This window comes from Dipodomys spectabilis, unplaced genomic scaffold, assembly GCF_019054845.1.
Source record: "Dipodomys spectabilis isolate Male_0828 unplaced genomic scaffold, ASM1905484v1 ptg000573l, whole genome shotgun sequence".
Taxonomy (NCBI): domain Eukaryota; kingdom Metazoa; phylum Chordata; class Mammalia; order Rodentia; family Heteromyidae; genus Dipodomys; species Dipodomys spectabilis.
In genome coordinates, this window is record NW_024871250.1 from 1,582,501 (window position 1) to 1,602,148 (window position 19,648).

The window sequence follows — 19,648 nt, forward strand, 5'->3', positions numbered from 1 at the left end:
GCTGCTGCGGGGAGGGAGCGCCAGGCCTGCGGCGTATTTGCTGAGGAGCGCCTGGGGGGGAGGGGCGGAGGCAGAGAGCCACAGGGAGCCCCGGCTCCCACCTTTGGTCACAAGCCTGCCTGGCGCCCCTCGGATTTTCAGGGGGGACGGCCCGGGGGCTGGGGGGACCCAGGGGTCCGAGATGAACCCAGGGGGCTGCCAGTGTTGGCCCAAAAAATGCCCTGCCTACCCCCCCCCAGCCACCGCCCCGGGAGCTGGAGACTCAGACAGGAGAAGAACGGGGTCCCCAGGGTGGCTCAGGCCTGGGAGTGTCAGGGGCTCCCTAAGGAGAGAGGCTGGCTTGAAGCCTGGGGGGCTGACTCCCCAGAGCCCCGGAGTCATGGAGAATTAATGGCTGCATTCCTGGAGCTCCTGGGGGGCTCCCTGGGGACCGGCGGCCACCCTGGGGGCCTTGGGTTAGGGACAAACAAGGCCATCTCCCCGCAGCCACAAGAACACCTCTCTCTCCCTCAGTCTCTTTTCTCTTTGGTGCCTGTCCTGGGATTTGAACTCAGAGCCTGGGCGCTGTTGCTGGTTTTTTTTTTGCTCAAGGATAGCACTCTACCAGTTGAGCAACACCGCCACTTCTGGCTTTTTGCTGGTGATCTTTGCTGGTGAATTGGAAGTAAGAGTCTCAGGGACTATTCCTGCCTGGGCTGGCTTTGAACCCCGATCCTCAGATCTCAGCCTCCTGAGTAGCTGGGACTCATTTTTTGTCCAATTTATGTATGTATTTATTTATTTTGTCGGTTGTGGGGCTTGAACTCTGGGCCTGGGCGCTGTCCCTCAGCTCTTCAGCTCAAGGCGAGCGCTCTACCACTTGAGCCACAGCGCCACTTCCGCCTTTTTCTGCTTATGGGGTGCTGAGGAATCGAACCCAGGGCCTCATGCTGGCGAGACAAGCACTCTACCACTGAGCCACCTTCCCAGCCCGCTCTGATTTATTTTTAAGTGTTGGCAGAACTGGGCTTTGAACTCTGACCCTTGAACTTGCTCAAGTTGGCATGCTTGCTTGCTAGACTTGTACCAGCCTCCTCCTCTCCTTCCTCCTCCTCCCCTCCTCCCTGGGATGGCACCCTGGCTCCTCAGATCCGCAGCTGGGGTGCGGAAGCAGCCCCTCCCCCAGGCTCCTGGCCTGGCTGGCAGCCTTTCACCCCCCTCCTCCCTCTCGCTGGCCTCCTCTTTAGATTCATCCTTGGGGTGACTTTGCATCTGTTCCCTGTAGGATGCCCACTTCCCAAGGGGCCAATTAATGCCTGCCGAAGAAGCCGGCGTCGGTGGCAAGAGCCTTCCTTCCTGAGAGAAAGCCGGCGGCCTCGGCTGGCGCGGCGCTGGTCCTGCGGCTGGGTGGTGAGCACTTACCCAGCATGCACTGGGCCCCGGGTGCCAGCACCAGCAAATCTGCCCAACTGGAAAAGACTCCCGCAGCCCCAGCGCACGCTCCAGACACACCAGGGTGTGACCTTCAGCCCTGAAGGCTGAGAGACAAACAGCAGGGGAGACGAAGCTGGGGTGCAGCAGAGCCCGGCAGCCCTGTGAGGCTGCCCACCCTCAAAGCCACCGTCTTTTGTTCTTTCCTCTTTTCTCATTTGTGCCCACCCTGGGGCCTGAACTCGCAGCCCGTGCGCGTGCGCGTGCGCGCGGGCTCAAGGCTGGCGCTCTACCACCTGAGCCACAGCACCACTTCTGGCTGAATACTTGGGGACAAGAGTCACAGGGACTTTCCTGCCCAGGCAGGCTTCGAACTGTGATCCTCAGCTGCAGCCTGCTGAGTGGCGGGGATGACAGGCGGGAGACACCGGCGCCTGGCTGGCGGCTTTCTTCTAGGTATCTCAGGAAGGGAGGGGCAGCCGACAGTTCCCCAGGGGCAGGGGGGTGGGGACAGGCTCAGACTCAGGGTACAGAAGCATGGGACTCGGGGACCTTTTCCTTTTGGGGTCTTGTGCTGGTCCAGGAGAAAGAGTTATCCTTCCAGTCTTCTAAATGGCTACTGAGTGTGGGGACTGGAGGTGTGGTGCAGGTGGCAGAGCACCAGCCTGTGCCGCAAAGCCTGTGCACAGTGTCTGCCTACTTCTGCATTTCCTTCCTGCCTTCCTGTCTTCCTGCCTTCCTGCCTTCCTGCTGGCGCTCTGCCCCTTGAGCCACAGCTCCACTCCCAGCTCTGCGCTGCCTTCTGCCAACACAGCCTCAAGATGCCACGCCTGGGCTTGGGTACCTGGCCAGACTGGGCGGGCAGCTGCGCCTTTCATGCCCCACGCCTCAGTGCTCAGCAGCAGCTTCCCACGGAGACGCCCGGCACAGGACTCTGAGAACCTCGGCCTCCTCCCAGCCAGGCCTCAGGCGCTGCCGCACCCGGCTGCCTGCCGCGACTGTGTGTCTCTGTGGGTGGTCTGTATGTGTGTGTGTGTGTGTGTGTGTGTGTGTGTGTGTGTGTGTGTGTGCGTGCGCGCACATGCACTGGTCCTGGGACTTGAACTCAGGACCCAGGCACTTTCCCATAGCTTTTTCACTCAAGGCTGGCATTCTACCGCTTGAGCCACAGCTCCACGTGTGGCTTTTTGCTGGTTCATTGGAGATCAGTGTCTCCCACGCTGACTGGCTCAGACGCTGATCCTCAGATGTCAGTCTCCTGAGTAGCTGGGATTTCAGGTGTGAGCTACCGGCGCCCGGCTATGAGCTTCTTTTGCTCAAGGCCAGCGCTCTGCCACTTGAGCCACTTCCGGCTTTTTCTGCTCTTGTGGTGTTGAGGAATCGAACCCAGGGTCTCATGCATGCGAGGCAAGCGCTCTACCACTGAGCCACCTTCCCAGCCCTGATCTGATCTTTCTTTGGGGCTCCTGGAGGTGGAAGTGGGGCCACTGGCAAAGGTGAACCCACAGAGCCACGACCTCCACTCCCGTCTCCCCAGTGACATCTCCCTCCCCCAAGCCATGGAGTGCCGCCTGCGACTCCATCCTCTTTGTGATCCTCAGAAAGGCCCAGACTCTGGGGTGTGGTGGGCTGGGGGAGGCTGGGAGGGGCTGGGGGAGGCTGGGGAGGTTAGGGGAGGCTGGGGGGCTGGGGGAGGTTGGGGGGGCTGGGGGAGGCTGGGAGGGGCTGGGGGAGGCTGGGGAGGTTAGGGGAGGCTGGGGGGCTGGGGGAGGCTGGGGAGGTTAGGGGGGCTGGGGGGCTGGGGGAGGCTGGGGGAGGCTGGGGGGATTGAGGGAGGCTGGGGGAGGCTGGGTGGCCCGGGACTCTGACTTCTTCACCTTCCACAAGCCATCAACTGCCACTGCAGGGGAGCTGCCCAGCCCTGGTTTAAGCCCAGGCATGGCTGACAGGTCTCACCTGTTGACATGGGGCCCGGCAGGGCTTCCGGAGTTTTCCTGGGGGCCTTTAGCCAGTCTGTGGCAGGGGCGGGTGCCCAACGGCTTCTTCCTCCTTCCGGGTTCCCAGGAGTGGACTGGACCTCCCCCCCCAGGGGAGACCAGAGGCTCTGGGTTGGTCCCCCACCCCCACTGTGCGCCACCCGCCTTCCCACCTCCAACCCTCCCAGGCCTCGCCCTGGGCCAGGGCTGACTCAGGGCCCAGAGGTGGGGCCAGGTGGCCCCATGCGGGCACCCCGCCCTCCCAGCACCCCCATCCCCGCTAGCCTTTCTGGAGGCCGTATTTCAGATCCTTCGCTCCTCAGCCTCCTTTTCTTGCCTCCACGGAGAATGTTGCCCCCCCATCCCTGGCGCCACCCAGCCCCGCCCAGCATGGCAGCCCCCCCATCCCTGGCCCCACCCAGCCCCGCCCAGCATGGCAGCAGTGAGAGCGGGGCAGGGGTTGGCTCTGGGCTTGGAGGACATTTAGGCCCAGAATGGGGTGAATGTGGCTGGGGGGACCGGCCATGTCCCCTGGGAGCCCCAGGCACAGCCTCCCACCCCCAGAAGCCAGTTCCAAGCCGGGTACGGTGGTGCACGCCTGTCATCCCAGCTACTCGGGAGGCTGAGATGTGAGGATCAGGTTCCAAGCCAGCCGGGGCAGGAAAGTCCGTGAAACCTTTCGTGGTGGTGGTTGTTTTAAATCTTCTATGAGCCAGCACAAAGCCACAAGTGGCTGAGCGCCAGCTTTGAGTGAACAACTTCCGAGACAGTACCCAGGTCCTGAGTTCAAGCCCCCAGTGCTGGTGCCCCCCCATCCCTCAGCGCTGATCCCCGGGTTTAGGCTGCAGCTCTGTTGTGTACTTTCGTTGCCCTGCCCTGAGTCCTCATTGCGCATGCCCTGGTCCCCCTCCCCCCCCCGTGCCAGCCCCTGGGCATTGGGCACAGAACCTACAAGCACCTGCCACTTAAGTATGGAGCAAGCCCCTGAATGGTTGTCACTTATTGTAGCTGATCCCAGGGCTTGAACTCAGGGCCCTAGGCGCTGTCTCTATGCTTTTTCTGTTGCTCAAGGCTAGTGCTCTACTACTTGTGCCATACCATCCACCTTCAGCGTTTTTTTTTCCTTTTTCTTTTTCTTTTTTGTTGGTTGTGGGGCTTGAACTCTGGGCCTGGGCGCTGTCCCTCAGCTCTTCAGCTCAAGGTGAGCACTCTACCACTTGAGCCACAGCGCCACTTCCAGCTTTTTTTTTTTTGCTTATGTGGTGCTGAGGAATCGAACCCAGAGCCTCATGCATGCAAGGCAAGCGCTCTACCACTGAGCCACCTTCCCAGCCTGCCCTTGACCTTCTTATACGCGGTCACTATCGTTTAGGGACAAAGCAGTCTTTAGATGTCTGTTGGTGGTTCCATTGTGCGTCTTTGGGGATCCCCCCTGCCCCCAGGACTCAGACCCAGAGCTGGGCAGGGAGCCTCCAAGGGGCTCCCGAAAGAATGCCGCAGCGGCTGTTTGGTCTCCCAATTCTTGTTTGGCTTCTTGAGGCCGCGGCAGCTTAACTCTTCTGCCAGCCCCGAGCGCTAGGGAGTGCTGACTTAATCCCTTGAACCATCTTGAACTTGGCTTTGCTTTTTGGGTAGCAGGGCGGTGGAATCCGTGCCCTGAGTTGTGTCCGCTGCGGTTTGGTGGTTGATGTCCGCAGTGAGCCCTGGCAGGCAGGGATGTGCAGGAAGGGGTGGATTTAGAGAAGATGGCTAGCAGAGATAAAGAAGCCTCATCCGGTGCTGGGGGCCCATGCCTGTCATCCCAGCTACTCAGGAGGCTGAGATCTGAGGATCAAGTTTCAAGGCCAGCTTGGGCTGAAAACTCTGAGAGAGTCCATCTCCAAATAATGAACAAAAAGCTATCCTGGAGGCACGGCTCAGGTGGTAGAATGCCAGCTGTGAGCAAGAAAGCTAGGTGAGAACACAGAGCCCTGAATTCAAGTCCCAGACCTTGTGCATGCGGGCATGCGCAAACTTAGAAGCCTCCATCTTACATCCACAGGCCTCCTCTTACCCTGAGCTGCTCTCCATCGACTGATGCCCGGCTCAACCCAGGTGAGTCATGAACAGACCACTAGGGGGCAGTGTCGTCCTGCCTGAAACTTCCCTGACCCAAACGCAGGCCTCCAGATCCTTCCCCCAGCCCTGTCCCCTTCCCGGCCCTGGGGTTGCTGGACATGGGGACCCTGCCCCTCGAATAACGCCTATTTGGGGGATGCTTCATTTAATAGTCTGGTTTGTTTTTATGTTAAGTGCTGGAGCTTGAACTCAGGACTTTGGGCTCACTAGGCAAGAGCTTTACTTTTCCCTGTCAGCCAGGCCCCCGTCCTTGTTAATTTTTTGTGTGCCAGCACTGAGGCTTGAACTTAGGGCCTCAGGTTTTTGCCTGTTTTTGTTGGTTGTGAGACCTGAACTGAGGGCCTGAGCGCTCAGCTCCTCACAAGGCGAGCGCTCTACCACCTGAGCCACAGCACCACTTCCGGTTTTCTGGTAGGTTCATTGGAAATAAGAGTCTCATGGACTTTCTTGCTTACGCTGGCTTTGAACAGCAGTCCTCAGATCCTAGCCTCCTGAGTAGCTGGGATGACAGGCCTTCTGAGCCACCAGCACCTGTCTTTTTTTTTTTTGGGGGGGGGGGTCCGGTCGTGAGGCCTGAACTCTGGGCCTGGGCGCTGTCCCTCAGCTCTTCCGCTCAAGGCGAGCGCTCTACCACTTGAGCCACAGCGCCACCTCCGGTTTTTTGGTTTTTTTTTGCCAGTCCTCAGGCTTGAACTCAGGGCCTGGGCACTGTCCCTGAGCTGCTTTTTGCTCAAGGCTAGCGCTCTACCACTTGAGCCACAGTGCCAGTTCTGGTTTTTCTGTGTATGTGCTACTGAGGAATTGAACCCAGGGCCTCATGCATGCTAGGCAAGCGCTCTACCACTGAGCCACCTTCCCAGCCCCTAAATTCATTTTTACTTGTAGTTTTACAACACCAGGGTGATCATGCAACTTTCTCTCTCTTTTAGGAGCATGTGTCCAAACACCCTGAACATTTTCCTGCAGCCAGGAACTGGTGGCTCACGCCTGTCATCCTAGCTACTCAGGAGGCTGAGATCTGAGGCTCATGGTTTGAAGCCAACTTGGGCAGGAAAATCTATAAGCCTCAACTCCAATGAACCACTGAAAAGCCAAAAGCTGTGGCTGTAGTGGTAGAGCGCCAACCTTCAGCAACCAAATGTTTGAAAGCATCCAAACCCCAAGTTCAAGCCCTAGGACCAACACACACACAAAACAACTCCTCTCCCCGCTCCAAGCCAGGACTTGGAAAATCCCAGTGCTCAGGAGGCTGAGGCATGAAGCAGACCTTGCATTCAAGGCTACCCTGGGTGAGAAGATCCCATCTTTAAACCAAGCCAAGTGCCAAGAGTTCACGCCTGCCATCCTAACTACTTAGGAGGACTGAGATTTGAGGATCAAGGTTCAAAGCCATTTCAGGTAGAGAAATCTGTAAGGCTCCATTTCCAATTAACCAGCAAAATGCTGGACTGGGATGTGGTTCAAGTGGTAGAGTGCTATCTGTGAGCAAGAAAGAACCAGTGAGCGCTAGCTTGTGTGTAATCTGCAGAGCATTTCCTCTGAGTCCAGGGTCCTGGGGGCCTGAGGATCGCAGCTGGCCAGGATCCATGCTGAAGGGGGGCGGGCAGGGCGGGGTGGGGCTGGGAGGTGCCCTGGAGCCGGGGGAAGCTCCCCAGAGTGATGGGCAGACGGAAGCGAGGCCGGGATACAGGGCTGAGCAGGAGCAGGTGGCAGGGACAGAAGGACGGATGGAACGTGGGCGACAGTGTAGCAGATGGCTCTGTCAGAGCAGATTTGGGGTGGGGTGTGGGCGGCTGACAGCGATTTCTGGGGCTGCCCCTCGGAAGCCGCTCGGCGGGGACAGGAGCTCTTGTCAGCCCGTTCCAGCACCTGGCTTCCAGCAGGTGCTGGGCTGAGTTGTCTCTCTGTATGTGAGCGGCAAACTCGGCGTGAAGCTGGGCTTCCCAGGGAAACCCACCCCGGGAAAGGCAGAGGCCACGGTCACTTCTGTGGGTGAAGGTGAGCATCGCCCGACACTCACGCATGACGTCTCAGCTCCTCAACCAATCTGGGCACCTGTATTACAGGAGTGCGTGACCAGCCTCTACCCGAACTGAAATGCTCATGCCCAGAGGCTGCAAACCCCAAAGTGAAGGTGTCGGGAGCTCTTTGTTGTTGCTGTCAGTCCTGTGGCTTGAACTCAGGGCCTGGGCCCTGTCCCGGAGCTTTTTCACTCAAGGCTTGTGCTCTACCACTTTGAGCCACAGCTCCACTTCTGGTTTTCCGGAGATGAGTCTCATGGATTTTTCTGCCAGAGCTGGCTTTGAACCATGACCCTCAGATCTCAGCCTCCTGAGCAGCTGCAATGACAGGGGTGAGCCCCCAGAATTCTTTAATTCTCACCTTGGAGGCAGCTGCAAGCCCAGGATACTGCATTCCTAGGAGTGCCAGCAGAGGGCACCCAAGCCTTGGTTTTGGATTTGGGGCCCCTAGGATGATATTTATTTTTTTAAGTGTTTATTTATTTCGCTGGTCCCGGGCTTGAACTCAGGGCCTCGTTGCTGCCTCTGAACTTTCTTTCACTCACAACTGGCACTCTACCACTAGAGCCATAGCTCCACTTCCAGCTTTTTGCTGGTTAACTGGAAATTAAGAGTCTCCTGGACTTTCCTGCCTGGGCTGGCTTCAGACCGAGTTCCTTAGATCTCAGCCGCCTGGGATTACAGGTGTTGAGCCTCCAGCCTTCAGTGACCGTAGGAATTTCTCTTACTCGACATAGAAATTCCAACAGAGCCAGCAGTGATTTAGGGTAATAACCCTTAGTTTCACCAGACTCATCCCTCACTGGCTAGAGGTTGGACCCACGGCCTCTACTGGGGGAGGGGGAAGAGCTGGTACCCCCCAGTCCCCATTTTAATCTCTTCTAAAACTAAGCAAAGCGCCCTCTCCCCCCTCCCCTTCTCCCTGACCCTCTTCAGACGTTGACCAAGTCACAAAGGCGTTCCAAAAGTTGGATTCAACTTTTTTTTTTTATTTTTTTTGTTCTTTTTTAATGTCATGCAATAATTCACAGTCCCAAGCCCACAGTTTTCAAACGAGATAGGAAAAAAAGAAAAGAAAAGGAAAACAAAGTAGAAAAACCGAAAGTCAAAAGAAAAAGAAAGTAAATGAAGCCGGGAGCGAGTGAGTTGGTGGAGGTGATTTTTCCTTTTCTTTTTTTCCTCTTCTTTTGTTGTTTCGAGCAGAACCAAGTGACAGAAAAAATGCTGAGTTTCGTTTTCCTCGATCATTATTTTGTGTGTCCTTTTTGAAGTCGTTGGTTATGATGACGTTTCCTCTTAGGTTGGCGGGTGCAGGCAGTAGTGGGGGTCGGTGGGGTCACCCCGCAAGCTCTCTGGGTGCGTGCCGGCCCCCTCCTTCCCGCCGGCCCCGCGCAGTGTCCGGGAAAGGAAGGATCCAGTCAGGCAGATGATAAAACTCATCAATACAAGCTACTTCTCCCCCCGTTTTCTTTTTAAAAAGGTTATTTTTTGTGTATTTTTTTTTTTTTGTCGTGTTCCCCGAAGTTCTCCGGAGAGGGGCTGCGTAGGTTCGAATCCCAGGCCGGCGGGGCGGGTCTGCCCGTGGCCCCGCCCCGTGCGGGGCGGGGCCTGTCCTGGGGGCGGGGCCTCGGGCGGCGCCTGCGCGTCGGGGCTCGCGGGCGCGCGCGGGGCGGGCGCGGCCGCGCGGGCCGCGTTGTGCGGGGTGCGTGGGGCGCGGCCCCGCGCCGGGACTTAGCACCAGTCGTCCTCGCTCTCGCTGTAGGGGTCCTGCGGGCCGCGGCGGGCGCCGGGGCCGCGGGGCCGGGGCGGCCCGGGGACCGGGTAGTAGCCGTTGGGGAGCCTCCGGCCGTGCCGGGCGGGCGCGGGGCCGGCGGGGCCCGCGGCCCGGGGAGTCCTGGGCGAGCGGCCGGCGGGCGGCCCGTGGCGCGCGGGCGGCTGCGGCTCGGCGCCGGGCGCCTCGGCGTCGTCGTAGTCGGAGCCGCGGAAGTAGCCGCGGTGCCGGGCGCCGGGCGGCCCGTCGGGCGCGTGCGAGGCGGGCGCGCGCACGCGGCAGGCCCGCGGGGAGTCGGCGCGCGCGCCCGGCGGCGGCGGCGGCGGCGGCGCCCCGGGCTCGGCGAACCTCCGCGGGCCGCCCGGGGCCGCGCGGCCCGGCCTGGGCCCCGCGCCCGGCCCCGGCCCCGCGCCCGGCGGCGGCGGCGGCTGCGCGGCGCCCGCCTTACGGACCACGGGGGAGTAGGACACGTGGGGCCGCGGGGTGCAGGGGGTCTGGGGGAGCTGGCGGCGGCCGCGCCGCGGCGTGCTGGTGCCGGACGTTGAGGGGGCGGGGCTTCCACTGACTGAACTACTGCCCTACACGAAAATTGAAACAAAGGAATCAAAACAAAAGACGCCGGGCCGGGGCACGGGGCGGGGCCACAGCACGACCGACGGGGGGGGGGGGGGGGGGGGGGAAGCGACAGCCACGGGGGAGGGAGGGAGGGGGGCGGGAGTCAAAGGCAGGAAGGGGGGCAGAGATGGGGGAGCGGAGGGGAAGGGGCGACGGGGAAGGGGGGCCGAGAAAAGAGAGGGTGTGGGGAGGGGGGAGACCAGGAGGGAGGGAGGGCGGGAGTTAAAAACCAACACAAGAAAGTGAAAAAAGAGAAATGAGAAATGGAGTTTTGTAAGTCTCAGGGTTGAAACAGCAGAAGTTCCAAAAACTACTCACAGGCGTCCAGAGGACGGGACCGAACAGAAAGGAAAGCCGGGTTAGAGGAAGCGCGAGGCGGCGGGCGCGGCCCGGGCCGAGCAGCGGGGAGGGGGCGGGGCGCGGGGCGGGGCCGGGGCGGCGCGGCGGGTCCCCGCGCGGGCGAGGGGCCGGGCCGGGGCGTGGTCGGGTCTCTCCCCGCCCCCCCCCGGGCCCGCCGCGTCCCCGCGGGCCGCACCCACCTGCCGGTGCGTCACGTGCTCGCGGCCCTCGCTCGGGGAGCGGGACCAGCGCTGGTCGCGGGCCCGGGCCCGGTGCTCCGGCCGCTCCGGGGCGTAGCGCTCCTTGTCGGGGGCCGGCGGGTGGTGGTGGTGGTGGTGGTGGTGGTGCTGCCGGTGCTTGCGGTCCTTGGGCCGGCCCCGCTCCTGGTCCCGCTCCTTGGGCGGCAGGTCCCCGGACTGCGTGGTCATGCTCAGGTCCGTCCCCAAGCCTGCGCCCGAGACAGGCGGGGGCCTTGGAGGAGGGGAGGGGGCGGCGCGCCCCCAGCCCGGGTCCCCGCGGCCCGGCCCCGCCCCCCGGCGCGCCCGGCCCCGCCCCCGACGACCAGGTCCCGCCCCGCGGTGCGCCCGGCCCCGCCCCCGACGGCCAGGCCCCGCCCCGCGGCGCGCCCGGCCCCGCCCCCGACGGCCAGGCCCCGCCCCTCGACGCCCCGGCCCCGCCCCCGGCCCACCTGTGTCCACGTCGGTGTAGCGGCCGAGGGAGCGCTCGGACGCGCGGTGGCCGCGCTCGCGGCGCCGCTGGTGGAAGCGCGGGGCGTCCTCGGGCGGCACCCGCTCCAGCGAGTAGTCGTCCAGCCGCCGCGCCTTGGGGCCCAGCACGGAGGCCGAGCGCTTCATGGGGCTGGTGTCCGAGATGGTCTGGAGGGGACAGGCCCGGGCCCCGTCAGCGGGGGCCCCGCGCGTCCGCCCCTTCCTGCCCACACCGCCGGCAGGGGCTGGGCCCGGCTTCCCGGCGTGGAGCCGGGGTCCCCTGTGTCCCCCGCTCCAGGGCTGCTCTTAGGGTCTGTTCTGGGGTCTCCCGGGCCCGTCCTGACATCCCTGGTGCCGGAGGACCCCAAGCCCGGGACCCTGGCGGGCCAGGACGGACCGGCCCTGAGCTTTCCACGGCTCTGACCCCGGCCGCCTGCCCTAGCCTCGGGGACCCTGGGGGCGGCCAGCCGTAGTCCCCCACTTCCTACCCCCATCCGCTCTTCCATCCGTGAACAAGACGGGGACCCCCCCCCCCCACTTTTCACCAAGGCTCAGCCAGGACAGGCTCTCCAGGGTCGGTGGCAGGTTTGAAACAGGAGCTTGGGGAACCAGGCCATCTCTTGGGGGGCAAGGAGCCCCCTAGATTGGGGGCTCAGAGGAGGGAGTGGGGTGAGGGGTGACCCCCTGCCACACACACAACGTATGAGGAAGAGGAGGCTCCGTGGGGGGAAGGGTGTGGTCTACAAAGAAAAGCTGGGGTGGGGGACAGTGAGGTGATGGGGGGCTGCCCAGGGGGTGGGGAGGAAGAGGGGCCGGGCTCGGCGCAGGCGCAGTACATACGCTGAGGTTATTCCCACGTGGCCGGCCCCTTCTCCTCTGTCCCAGCCCCAGATGGTGCACACAGAAAAACAGAAAGAAGGAAATAAATATAAAAGGAGGGAGCGGGAGGGAGGCGCATGGAAGAGGGGAAGAGAGAGAAGTTAAGAGTCGGAGGGTGGTGGGTGATGGCACCCTGGGACCTGCTGGCTGTCGCCCCCCCCCAGGGGGGGGAAAAACAACAGAGGAGACAGACAGGAGACACACGGACAGATGGCGGAGGCAGGAGACAGACAGATGGTACAGCAAGGCCCCTGGCTCCAGCCTCAAGCGATGCACCCCGTCCTGGCTCCAGCTGAGGCTCAAAGCCTTTTATTCTAATTTTTTCCTGGTCCTGGGGTTTGAACTCAGGGCCTGAGCGCTGGCCCTGAGCATTTTTGTCCCAGGCTGGCGTTCTACCCCTGGAGCCGCAGCTCCACGTGGTGTTTTGGGGGGTGGTTCATTGGAGAGGAGTCTCAGCTGCCGCAGCTGGCTTTGAACCTCATTCCTCAGATCTCAGCTTCCTGCGTGGCTAGGGTTACAGGCTCCTCCCCTCGCCCCAGGGGGCGGCCTTGGGCTGACACAGCGGGTCCCAGCCCAGTCCTGAGACCAGCAGCTCAGACAGCCACATGCACCGGCGCCCGCAGGCGCCCTTGCTCCAGCCAGGCACAGCACAGCCTCCACTTCGTGCAGACACCGCCAGGGCCACGCGCCAAGCGCTCACAGCCAGACATGCCACCCCTGCACCCCCTGCGTGGCCTTCAGCCTTCGCTCTTTGGGGTGACGGTGCAGGAGGGATCATTTGCCCCGCAGCTGGGTTAAAGCAGACACACACACACAATCACACACATACACAAATCTGCACACACACACACCACCCTCTAGAGAGGAAATGCAAGGCCCAAACCCAGCCTGGACTCTTTCTGCAGTGTGGACCCACGTACACGTGCAAGCCTGCACAGGGCACCTGTGTCTACAAATCACGCATGCACACACCCGCTGCATGTCATGTGCAGCACGTGCACACGTCCATGTGTGTACATAAGCGTGCGTGTTACATGCCTCTGTGATGGGGATAAAAACCAGGGCCTTGCACATGCTAAGCACACGCTTTACCTCTGAGCTACACCTCTAACCCTGTAGTGGTGTTTTTTGTTTTGTTTTACATTTCCTTTCCCGGGACTTGAACTCAGGGCCTGAGCACTGTCCTTGAGCTTCTTTTGCTCAAGGCTAGGCCTCTACCACTTGAGCCACAGCAGTACTTCCAGCTTTTTCTGAGTAGTCTTCCCTGCCTGGGCTGGCTTTGAACTGTGGTCTTCCAATCTCAGCCTCCTGAGTAGCTAGGATTACAGGTGTGAGCCACAGCACCTGTAATCCTAGTTCAGGTTCTATGGTTTTCTCTTTTTTTGAGGGGGGCGGCAGTCTTGGGCACTGAATTCAGTGCCTAGGTGCTGTCCCTGAGCTTTTTTGTTGTTGTTGTTGGTCGTGGGGGCTTAAACTCTGGGCCTGGGCGCTGTCCCTCAGCTCTTCAGCTCAAGGCAAGCGCTCTACCACTTGGGCTACAGTGCCACTTCCGGTTTTCTGGTGGTTTATTGGAGATAAGAGTTTTGTTTTGTTTTGTCTTGGCTAGTCATGGGGCCTGAACTCTGGTATCCCACCTCTTCAGCTCAAGGCTAGTGCTCTACCACTCGAGCCATAGCGCCACTTCTGGCTTTTTCTACTTATAGCGCCACTTCTGGCTTTTTCTGCTTATGTGGTGCTGAAGAATCGAACCCAGGCCTCATGCATGCAAGGCAAGCACTCTACCACTGAGCCACCTTCCCAGCCCTGGAGATAAGAATTTTAAGGACTTTCCTGCGTGGGCTGGCTTTGAACCGCGATCCTCAGATCTCAGCCTCCTGAGTAGCTAGGATTACAGGTGTGAGGCACCGGTGCCCAGCTTGAGCTTTTGTTTTGGTAGGTTATGGGGCTTGAACTCTGGGCCTGCGTGCTGTCCCTCAGCTCAAAGATGAGCACTCTACCACTTTGAGCCACAGCACCACTTCCAGTTTTCTGGTTGTTCATTGGAGATAAGAGTCTCACAAACCTTGCTTGGGCTGGCTTTGAACTGTGATCCTCAGATCTTAGCCTCCTGAGTAGCTAGGATTATACATATGAGCCACCAGCACAGGCCTGAGTTTTTTTTGCTCTCGGATAGCAGGCTTTTTGGTGGTTAATCAGAGTTGAGTCTCCTGGGCTTTCCTGACTGGGTTGGATTAGAAAGTAATCCTCAGATCTCAGCCTCTTTTCTTCTTCTTCTTTCTTTTTTTTTGGGTCCAGTCATGGGGCCTGAACTCTGGGACTGGGCACTATCCCTCAGCTCTTCAGCTCAAGGCCAGTGCTCTACCACTTGAGCCACAGCGCCACTTCCGGCTTTTTTCTTTTTGCTTATGTGGTGCTGAGGAATCGAACCCAGGGCCTCAGGCATGCAAGGCAAGCACTGTACCACTGAGCCACCTTCCCAGCCCCTCTTTTCTTCTCCCTCCTTCCTTCCTTTTTTTTTTTTTGGCAGATCCTGGGGCTTGAACTCTGGGCCTGGGTGCTGTCCCTGAGCTCAAGGCTAGCGCTCTAGTAGGTGACAGGCATGAGCTATGGGTACCTGGCTTGTATGTGTGCACGCCTGTGCGTGTGTATGCCAGTAGTGGGACTTGAACAAGGCCTTTTCTGCTCATTGGTGCCCTACCACTCAAGCCATGTCTTCAGTTCTAGGTTTTTGTTGGTTAATTGGAAATAAGAGTCTAGCATATTTTTCTGTCTGGATAGTTTCAAACCTCAAATATTTGATTCCAGCCCCCTGAGTAGCTAGGATTATAGGCATGAGCAACTGGTGCGTAGACTTTCTGTGGTGGCACTGTAGATTTAGGGCCCTTTATAGGCAGGTATTGTACCGCTTGAGCCATATCTCCAGCCCTTTCTCTTTTCAGGTCTTGGGAGCTGTCTTAGATTTAAAAAAAAACCTCAATTCTAGAACTCTACCACTTGGTGAGCTGGGAAGGTGGCTTAGTGGTAGAATGCTTGCTTAGCATGCATGAAGCCCAAGGTTCGATTCCTCAGTACCACATACACAGAAAAAGTGGCACTGTGGCTCAAGTGGTAGAGCACTAGCCTTGAGCAAAAGAAGCCCAGGGACAGCGCCCAGGCCCTGAGTTCAAGCCCCAGGACTGGCAAAAACCAAAAACTAAAAAAAAAAATCTCTACTACTTGAGCCGCAGCTCCAGTCTGGTTTTTCGTTGGCTAATCAGAGATAAGATTTTTGTTGGTTAATTAGAGATAAGACTTTCCTGCCCTGGCTGGTTTCAAAATGTGATCCTGCTAGGAGAGTGGCTTGGATTACAGTGTGCCTCAGTGTTGCCCAGCAGTTGTCATACATGTTCTTAGTAGCAATTCTCACCCGTCTGATAGACTGCCCCCAGTGGCTTCTCACTGCCCCCCTTCCCCCACAGCGAGTCAAGGGAAGCCACCAAGTTCTGCCCACCAGGGACACCCCTTCGCCTCTCTGGCTTTACTTGGGGAGGTCTAGGCCGCTGGGAGTGGGTGGTGGGTGTGGCCTGGAGTGGGTGTGGCCTGTGTACAGCCAGCCCTGAGTGCCCAAAGGAGAGATGCCTGGAGTGTGTGGGGGAGGGGAGGCCAGCGCCCCGCCCACTCCGGAGGTCCTGCCCCGCCCCAGAGTGGGCGTGGTGAGGAAAAGGGGAGGCAGGAGCCCCGCCCCTCCCGGATGGGCGTGGCTGGCGCGGGCGGGGCGGCGAAAGCCCTCACCTGGTTCTCGGCGGGGAGGCGGGGCATGGAGGCGGCGCGGGCCTGGCCCTCCATGGGGAGGTAGTGCTCGCCGTCCGAGTAGCCTTCCGTGCACATTTCACGCATCTCCACCGACTGCGGGCCAAGAGGGTGGCACGCGTGAGCCCCGGGGGCCGCGGCCCAGGCCGCGGGGGGGCGGGCGCGTGGCGGGAGGGGGCTGCGCGGGGGGCCGCCGCACCTGCGAGTTGGGCTGGGCGCTGGGCCCGTCGGCGGGGGGCCCTCGCTCCGGGCTCCACGTGCCCGTCTTCTGGAACATCTCCTGGGCCCGCTGCGTCACCCACGACGGGCTCTCCTTCATGCCGCCTTCGTGAGCCATCCTGCGTGGGGGACGGAGGCCGGCATGGCGAGGGGCGCGGGGGGCACCCACACCCACACCCCTTCTCCTGGCCCAGGGACACTCACAAGCCTCCGCCCGGGTCCAGCTGGGTCGCGGGGAGGGCGTTCTGGCCGGGCCCCCCCTCCTGCGTGGGGGACGGGGGCTCCATGCGCTGGAACATGAGCGGCGTCCGGTTCTGGGGAGGCAGCGAGCCGGGGGTGTGTGAGATGGCAGAGGGCCGGGCCTCCCCGGGGGTTGCGCGTGCGCGCGCGTGTCCCCGGCAAGGCTGGCGCTCTACCACCTTTTGGGGTGGTTCATGGGAGCGAAGTCTCGTCTCAGGGACTTTCCTGGCCGGGGATGGTTTCCACCCGCGATGCCCCAGGATCCGAGCTCAGTCTCCGGACCTTCCCGGAATTGGCCACGCCCCCTGATGCTGGCAGGTCGCCATGGTAACACCCCCCCCATCTCAGATGCGGCGTCCAGTACCTGCTCCTCCCGCATGGCTTGGAGCCGCTTGGCCTTGCTCTGACGGTAGTATTCCATGATCATCATGGCAGCGTAGATTTTCCCCACCGTCAGATCCGTGGCTGTGGGGCACAGAGTCGGCTTACCAGGGCCCCCCCTTCCTCTCCCCTCTCCCCCCATCCTTGCCACCTCCCTGGAGCGCTTTCCCCCGCCCTGTGTGGGCGCCCGCGCGTGGCGGTGGCCGGCTCTTACACTTGTGCGGAGTCACCAGGAGGTCCAGCGTCTTCTGCGATAGGTTGGGCCAAATGGCCATCATCTCCTTGCGCAACTCCGCATCCATCTGCTGCTTGTCGGCTCCACCTGCGATGGGGGTTTGGGCAGAGCTGACCGGGCCTCGGAGTCCACACCTCCCGGCTTCCTGACCGCCCCCACTGTGCGCCGCAAATCTCACTCACCACCTGTGTGGCTTGGGCTACGCTACCCCCTGCCTCAGTTTCCCCATCTGTGAAATGTGATGACAACAGCAGGACCTGTTTGGTGATCGGCGTGGCGAAGGCTCAGGCGGCCAGGGATGGGATCTCCTTCACAGGATGTGGGGACATCCTGTGGGGTTAAATGTCACTGCCCCCTCCTGAGCTCCCCCTGCATATTCAGACAAGCTCTGCAGCTGCTTCCTGAGACTCCCGCTTGTCATCCCAGTTACTCAGGAGGCTGAGATCTGAGGATCCTGGTTCAAAGCCAGCCCGGGCAGGAAAATCCATGAGACTCAGCTCCCATAAACTACCAAACAATCTGGGAAGTGGAGATGTAGCTCAAATGGTGGAGTGCTAGCCTTGAGCAAAAAGAAGATCAAGGACAGTGCCCAGGCCCTGAGTTCAAGCCCCAGGATCAGTACAAAAATAAATACAAGTGGAAACTTAATTTGACTATGGGGTTTAGAGGTGAGGCCTTTGGGAGGTGACTAGGGTTTTGGTGGAGGTGGGTTTGGTGGTCACATATGTAATCCCAGCAACTGGAGAGGCTGAGGCAGGGGGATCAAGAGTTCCAGGTAAAGCTGGGTGCCGGTGGCTCACGCCTGTCATCCTAGCTACTCAGGAGGCTGAGATCTGAGGATCGCAGTTCAAGGCCAGCCCGGGCAGGAAAGTCCATGAGACTCTCATCGCCAATGAACCACTAGAAAACCAGAAGTGGCACTGTAGCTCAAGTGGTAGAGTGCTTACGTTGAGCTGAAAAGCTGAGGGACAGTGACCAGGCCCAGAGCTCAAGCCCCATGACAGACCAAAAACAAGACAAAACAAAAAAAAAGGTCTAGGTAAGCCTGGGCTTCATAGTGAGAAACTGTCTCAAAGTAAGAAACAAAAACTGATACCAAGATATAGTCCCCATGATTGGATCCTGGTGGCTTTATGAGAAAGAGAGAGACCAGCTCAGCATGGTGAAGTATGCCTGTAATCCCAGCTACTAAGGAGGAGGAGGCAGGAAGATCACACATTCCAGGCCAGTCCCTACCACACAGTCAGACTCTGTCTCAAGAACAAAACAGAAGCTAGGTGCTGGTGGATCACGCCTGTCATCCTAGCTACTCAGGAGGCTGAGATCTGAGGATCGTGGTTCAAAGCCAGCCCGGGCAGGAAAGTCCATGAGACTTAGCTCCAATGAACCACTAAAAAGTAGGAAGTAAGTTGTGGTTCAAGTGGTAGAGAACTAGCCTTCAGCAAAAGCAGCTCAGGACCAACACAGTCTCTCGCCCCACTCCCCATCTCTCCCAGATGGGAAGAGGGTCGCTGGCTTTCGGCTTTGGGATCAGCACATCCAGTCATCAGCAAGTCATTCGGATGAGCAGAGCCTCAGCAAACCTTTATCCATCAGAGCCATGGAGAGCCTGCTGAGGCTTTGTGACAACACCTGAGTCTGTATTTTTTTTGTGGGGGGAGGGGCGATCCTGTAGCGGCCTCAGTTTCTTTTTGCACAAAGCTAACGCTCTACCACTTGTTCCGCAGCTCCACTTCTGGGTTAGTTTTGGTCGTAGGACTTGAACTCTGGGCCTGGGCGCTGTTCCTCAGCTCTTCAGCTCAAGACGAGCGCTCCACCACCTGGGCCACAGCGCTGCTTCCGGTTTCCTGGTGGTTCATTGGAGATGTTTCACGGACTGTGCTGCCCGGGCTGGCTTTGAACCGTGATCCTCAGATCTCAGCCTCCGGAGTAGCTAGGATGACAGGCGTGAGCCCCAACGCCCGGCTGGGCCTTGTTTGGTATACCTTCTTGGTGATACATCCAAACCTGGGAGCAGGGGCTCTTCCAGGCGAGTATGTGTGTGCGCGCATGCGCGTGCACAGTGCTGGGGATGGAACCCAGGGCCTGTGCAGGCCGAAAACTCTCCCACTGGGCCTCCACCTTTGAATTTAGCCACGCCCCCACGATAAAGCCACGCCCCCACGGCGGGTTTCTGCCCTCCCAGCACGTTCCCCGTGATACACCCAGCAGATGGCGCCCGTGAGCACCCGAGTGCTGCCATCTCTGCCTCGATTTCCCCGCCCTCCCTCTCCTCCCTGGCTCCTGTCCTGTCCTCTCCGTTGCTTCCAGGAGCCCGGTGTGACCCCCGCCTCCCTGCCTCTGCAGCGACCGAGGCCTGGCCCCGTGCTGTCCGGCCTGGCGGCCTCCCGACCTCGTTTACGCCGCCGTGCGCCCCGTGTGTGGAGCGATATCTGGCACGCATGCGCAAGGCGCTCCCTGAGGGCGTGGGGGGGCTGGAGGAAGGGGGGGGCGGTAGGTCCCTGGTCCCCGGGCGGCGGGGGCCCTGCGGCGGCCCTCCGCCTCCGCTCGCCATCCTTACCCTTGGCGATCTTTATGTCCAGGGCCGTGCGGATCAGCGCCATGAGGGTGGAGTTAAAGTGGACCGTGTTGTCGTCGGCCACGGGCAGATCCATCCGTAGGAGCCTCTACAGGAAACCGGGGTGAGGGCGGTCACTCTGGGGCCCCTGCTTGGGTCCCCCCAGGAGCCACCCCATCCCTCACCCCAGAAAACCCCCAGGAAGAACTCTGGAGAGCGCGGCGCGGGCGCTCCGTGCGTGTCTGACCCAAGGCCGGACGGAGCCCTCGGCCTTCCCAGGCTGGCCTCGAACTTGGCCGGAAGCGCAGGCTGGCCTGGATCTCCTAAGCGCTGAGATCCAGCCCCTCCCCTCAGGAGTCCCCCCCCCCCCCCCCGCAGTCGTGGGGCCTGA

The 19,648-nt window shown here is 60.4% G+C and overlaps 1 protein-coding gene across 1 annotated transcript in view; it reads right to left on the minus strand.

Annotated features, from left to right (window-relative positions):
- Window positions 1-9,256: 9,256 nt before the first annotated feature.
- Window positions 9,257-19,648, minus strand: part of Cacna1a (calcium voltage-gated channel subunit alpha1 A) — a gene marked incomplete at its 5' end in the record, with an annotated part of 64,459 nt that continues 54,067 nt past the window's right edge. The window contains 10 exon segments of the mRNA XM_042670642.1: window positions 9,257-9,874; window positions 10,451-10,698; window positions 10,939-11,125; window positions 11,798-11,833; window positions 15,608-15,721; window positions 15,825-15,963; window positions 16,049-16,158; window positions 16,449-16,549; window positions 16,680-16,787; window positions 19,261-19,366. Coding sequence (XP_042526576.1) covers window positions 9,257-9,874; window positions 10,451-10,698; window positions 10,939-11,125; window positions 11,798-11,833; window positions 15,608-15,721; window positions 15,825-15,963; window positions 16,049-16,158; window positions 16,449-16,549; window positions 16,680-16,787; window positions 19,261-19,366 — 1,767 coding nt within the window.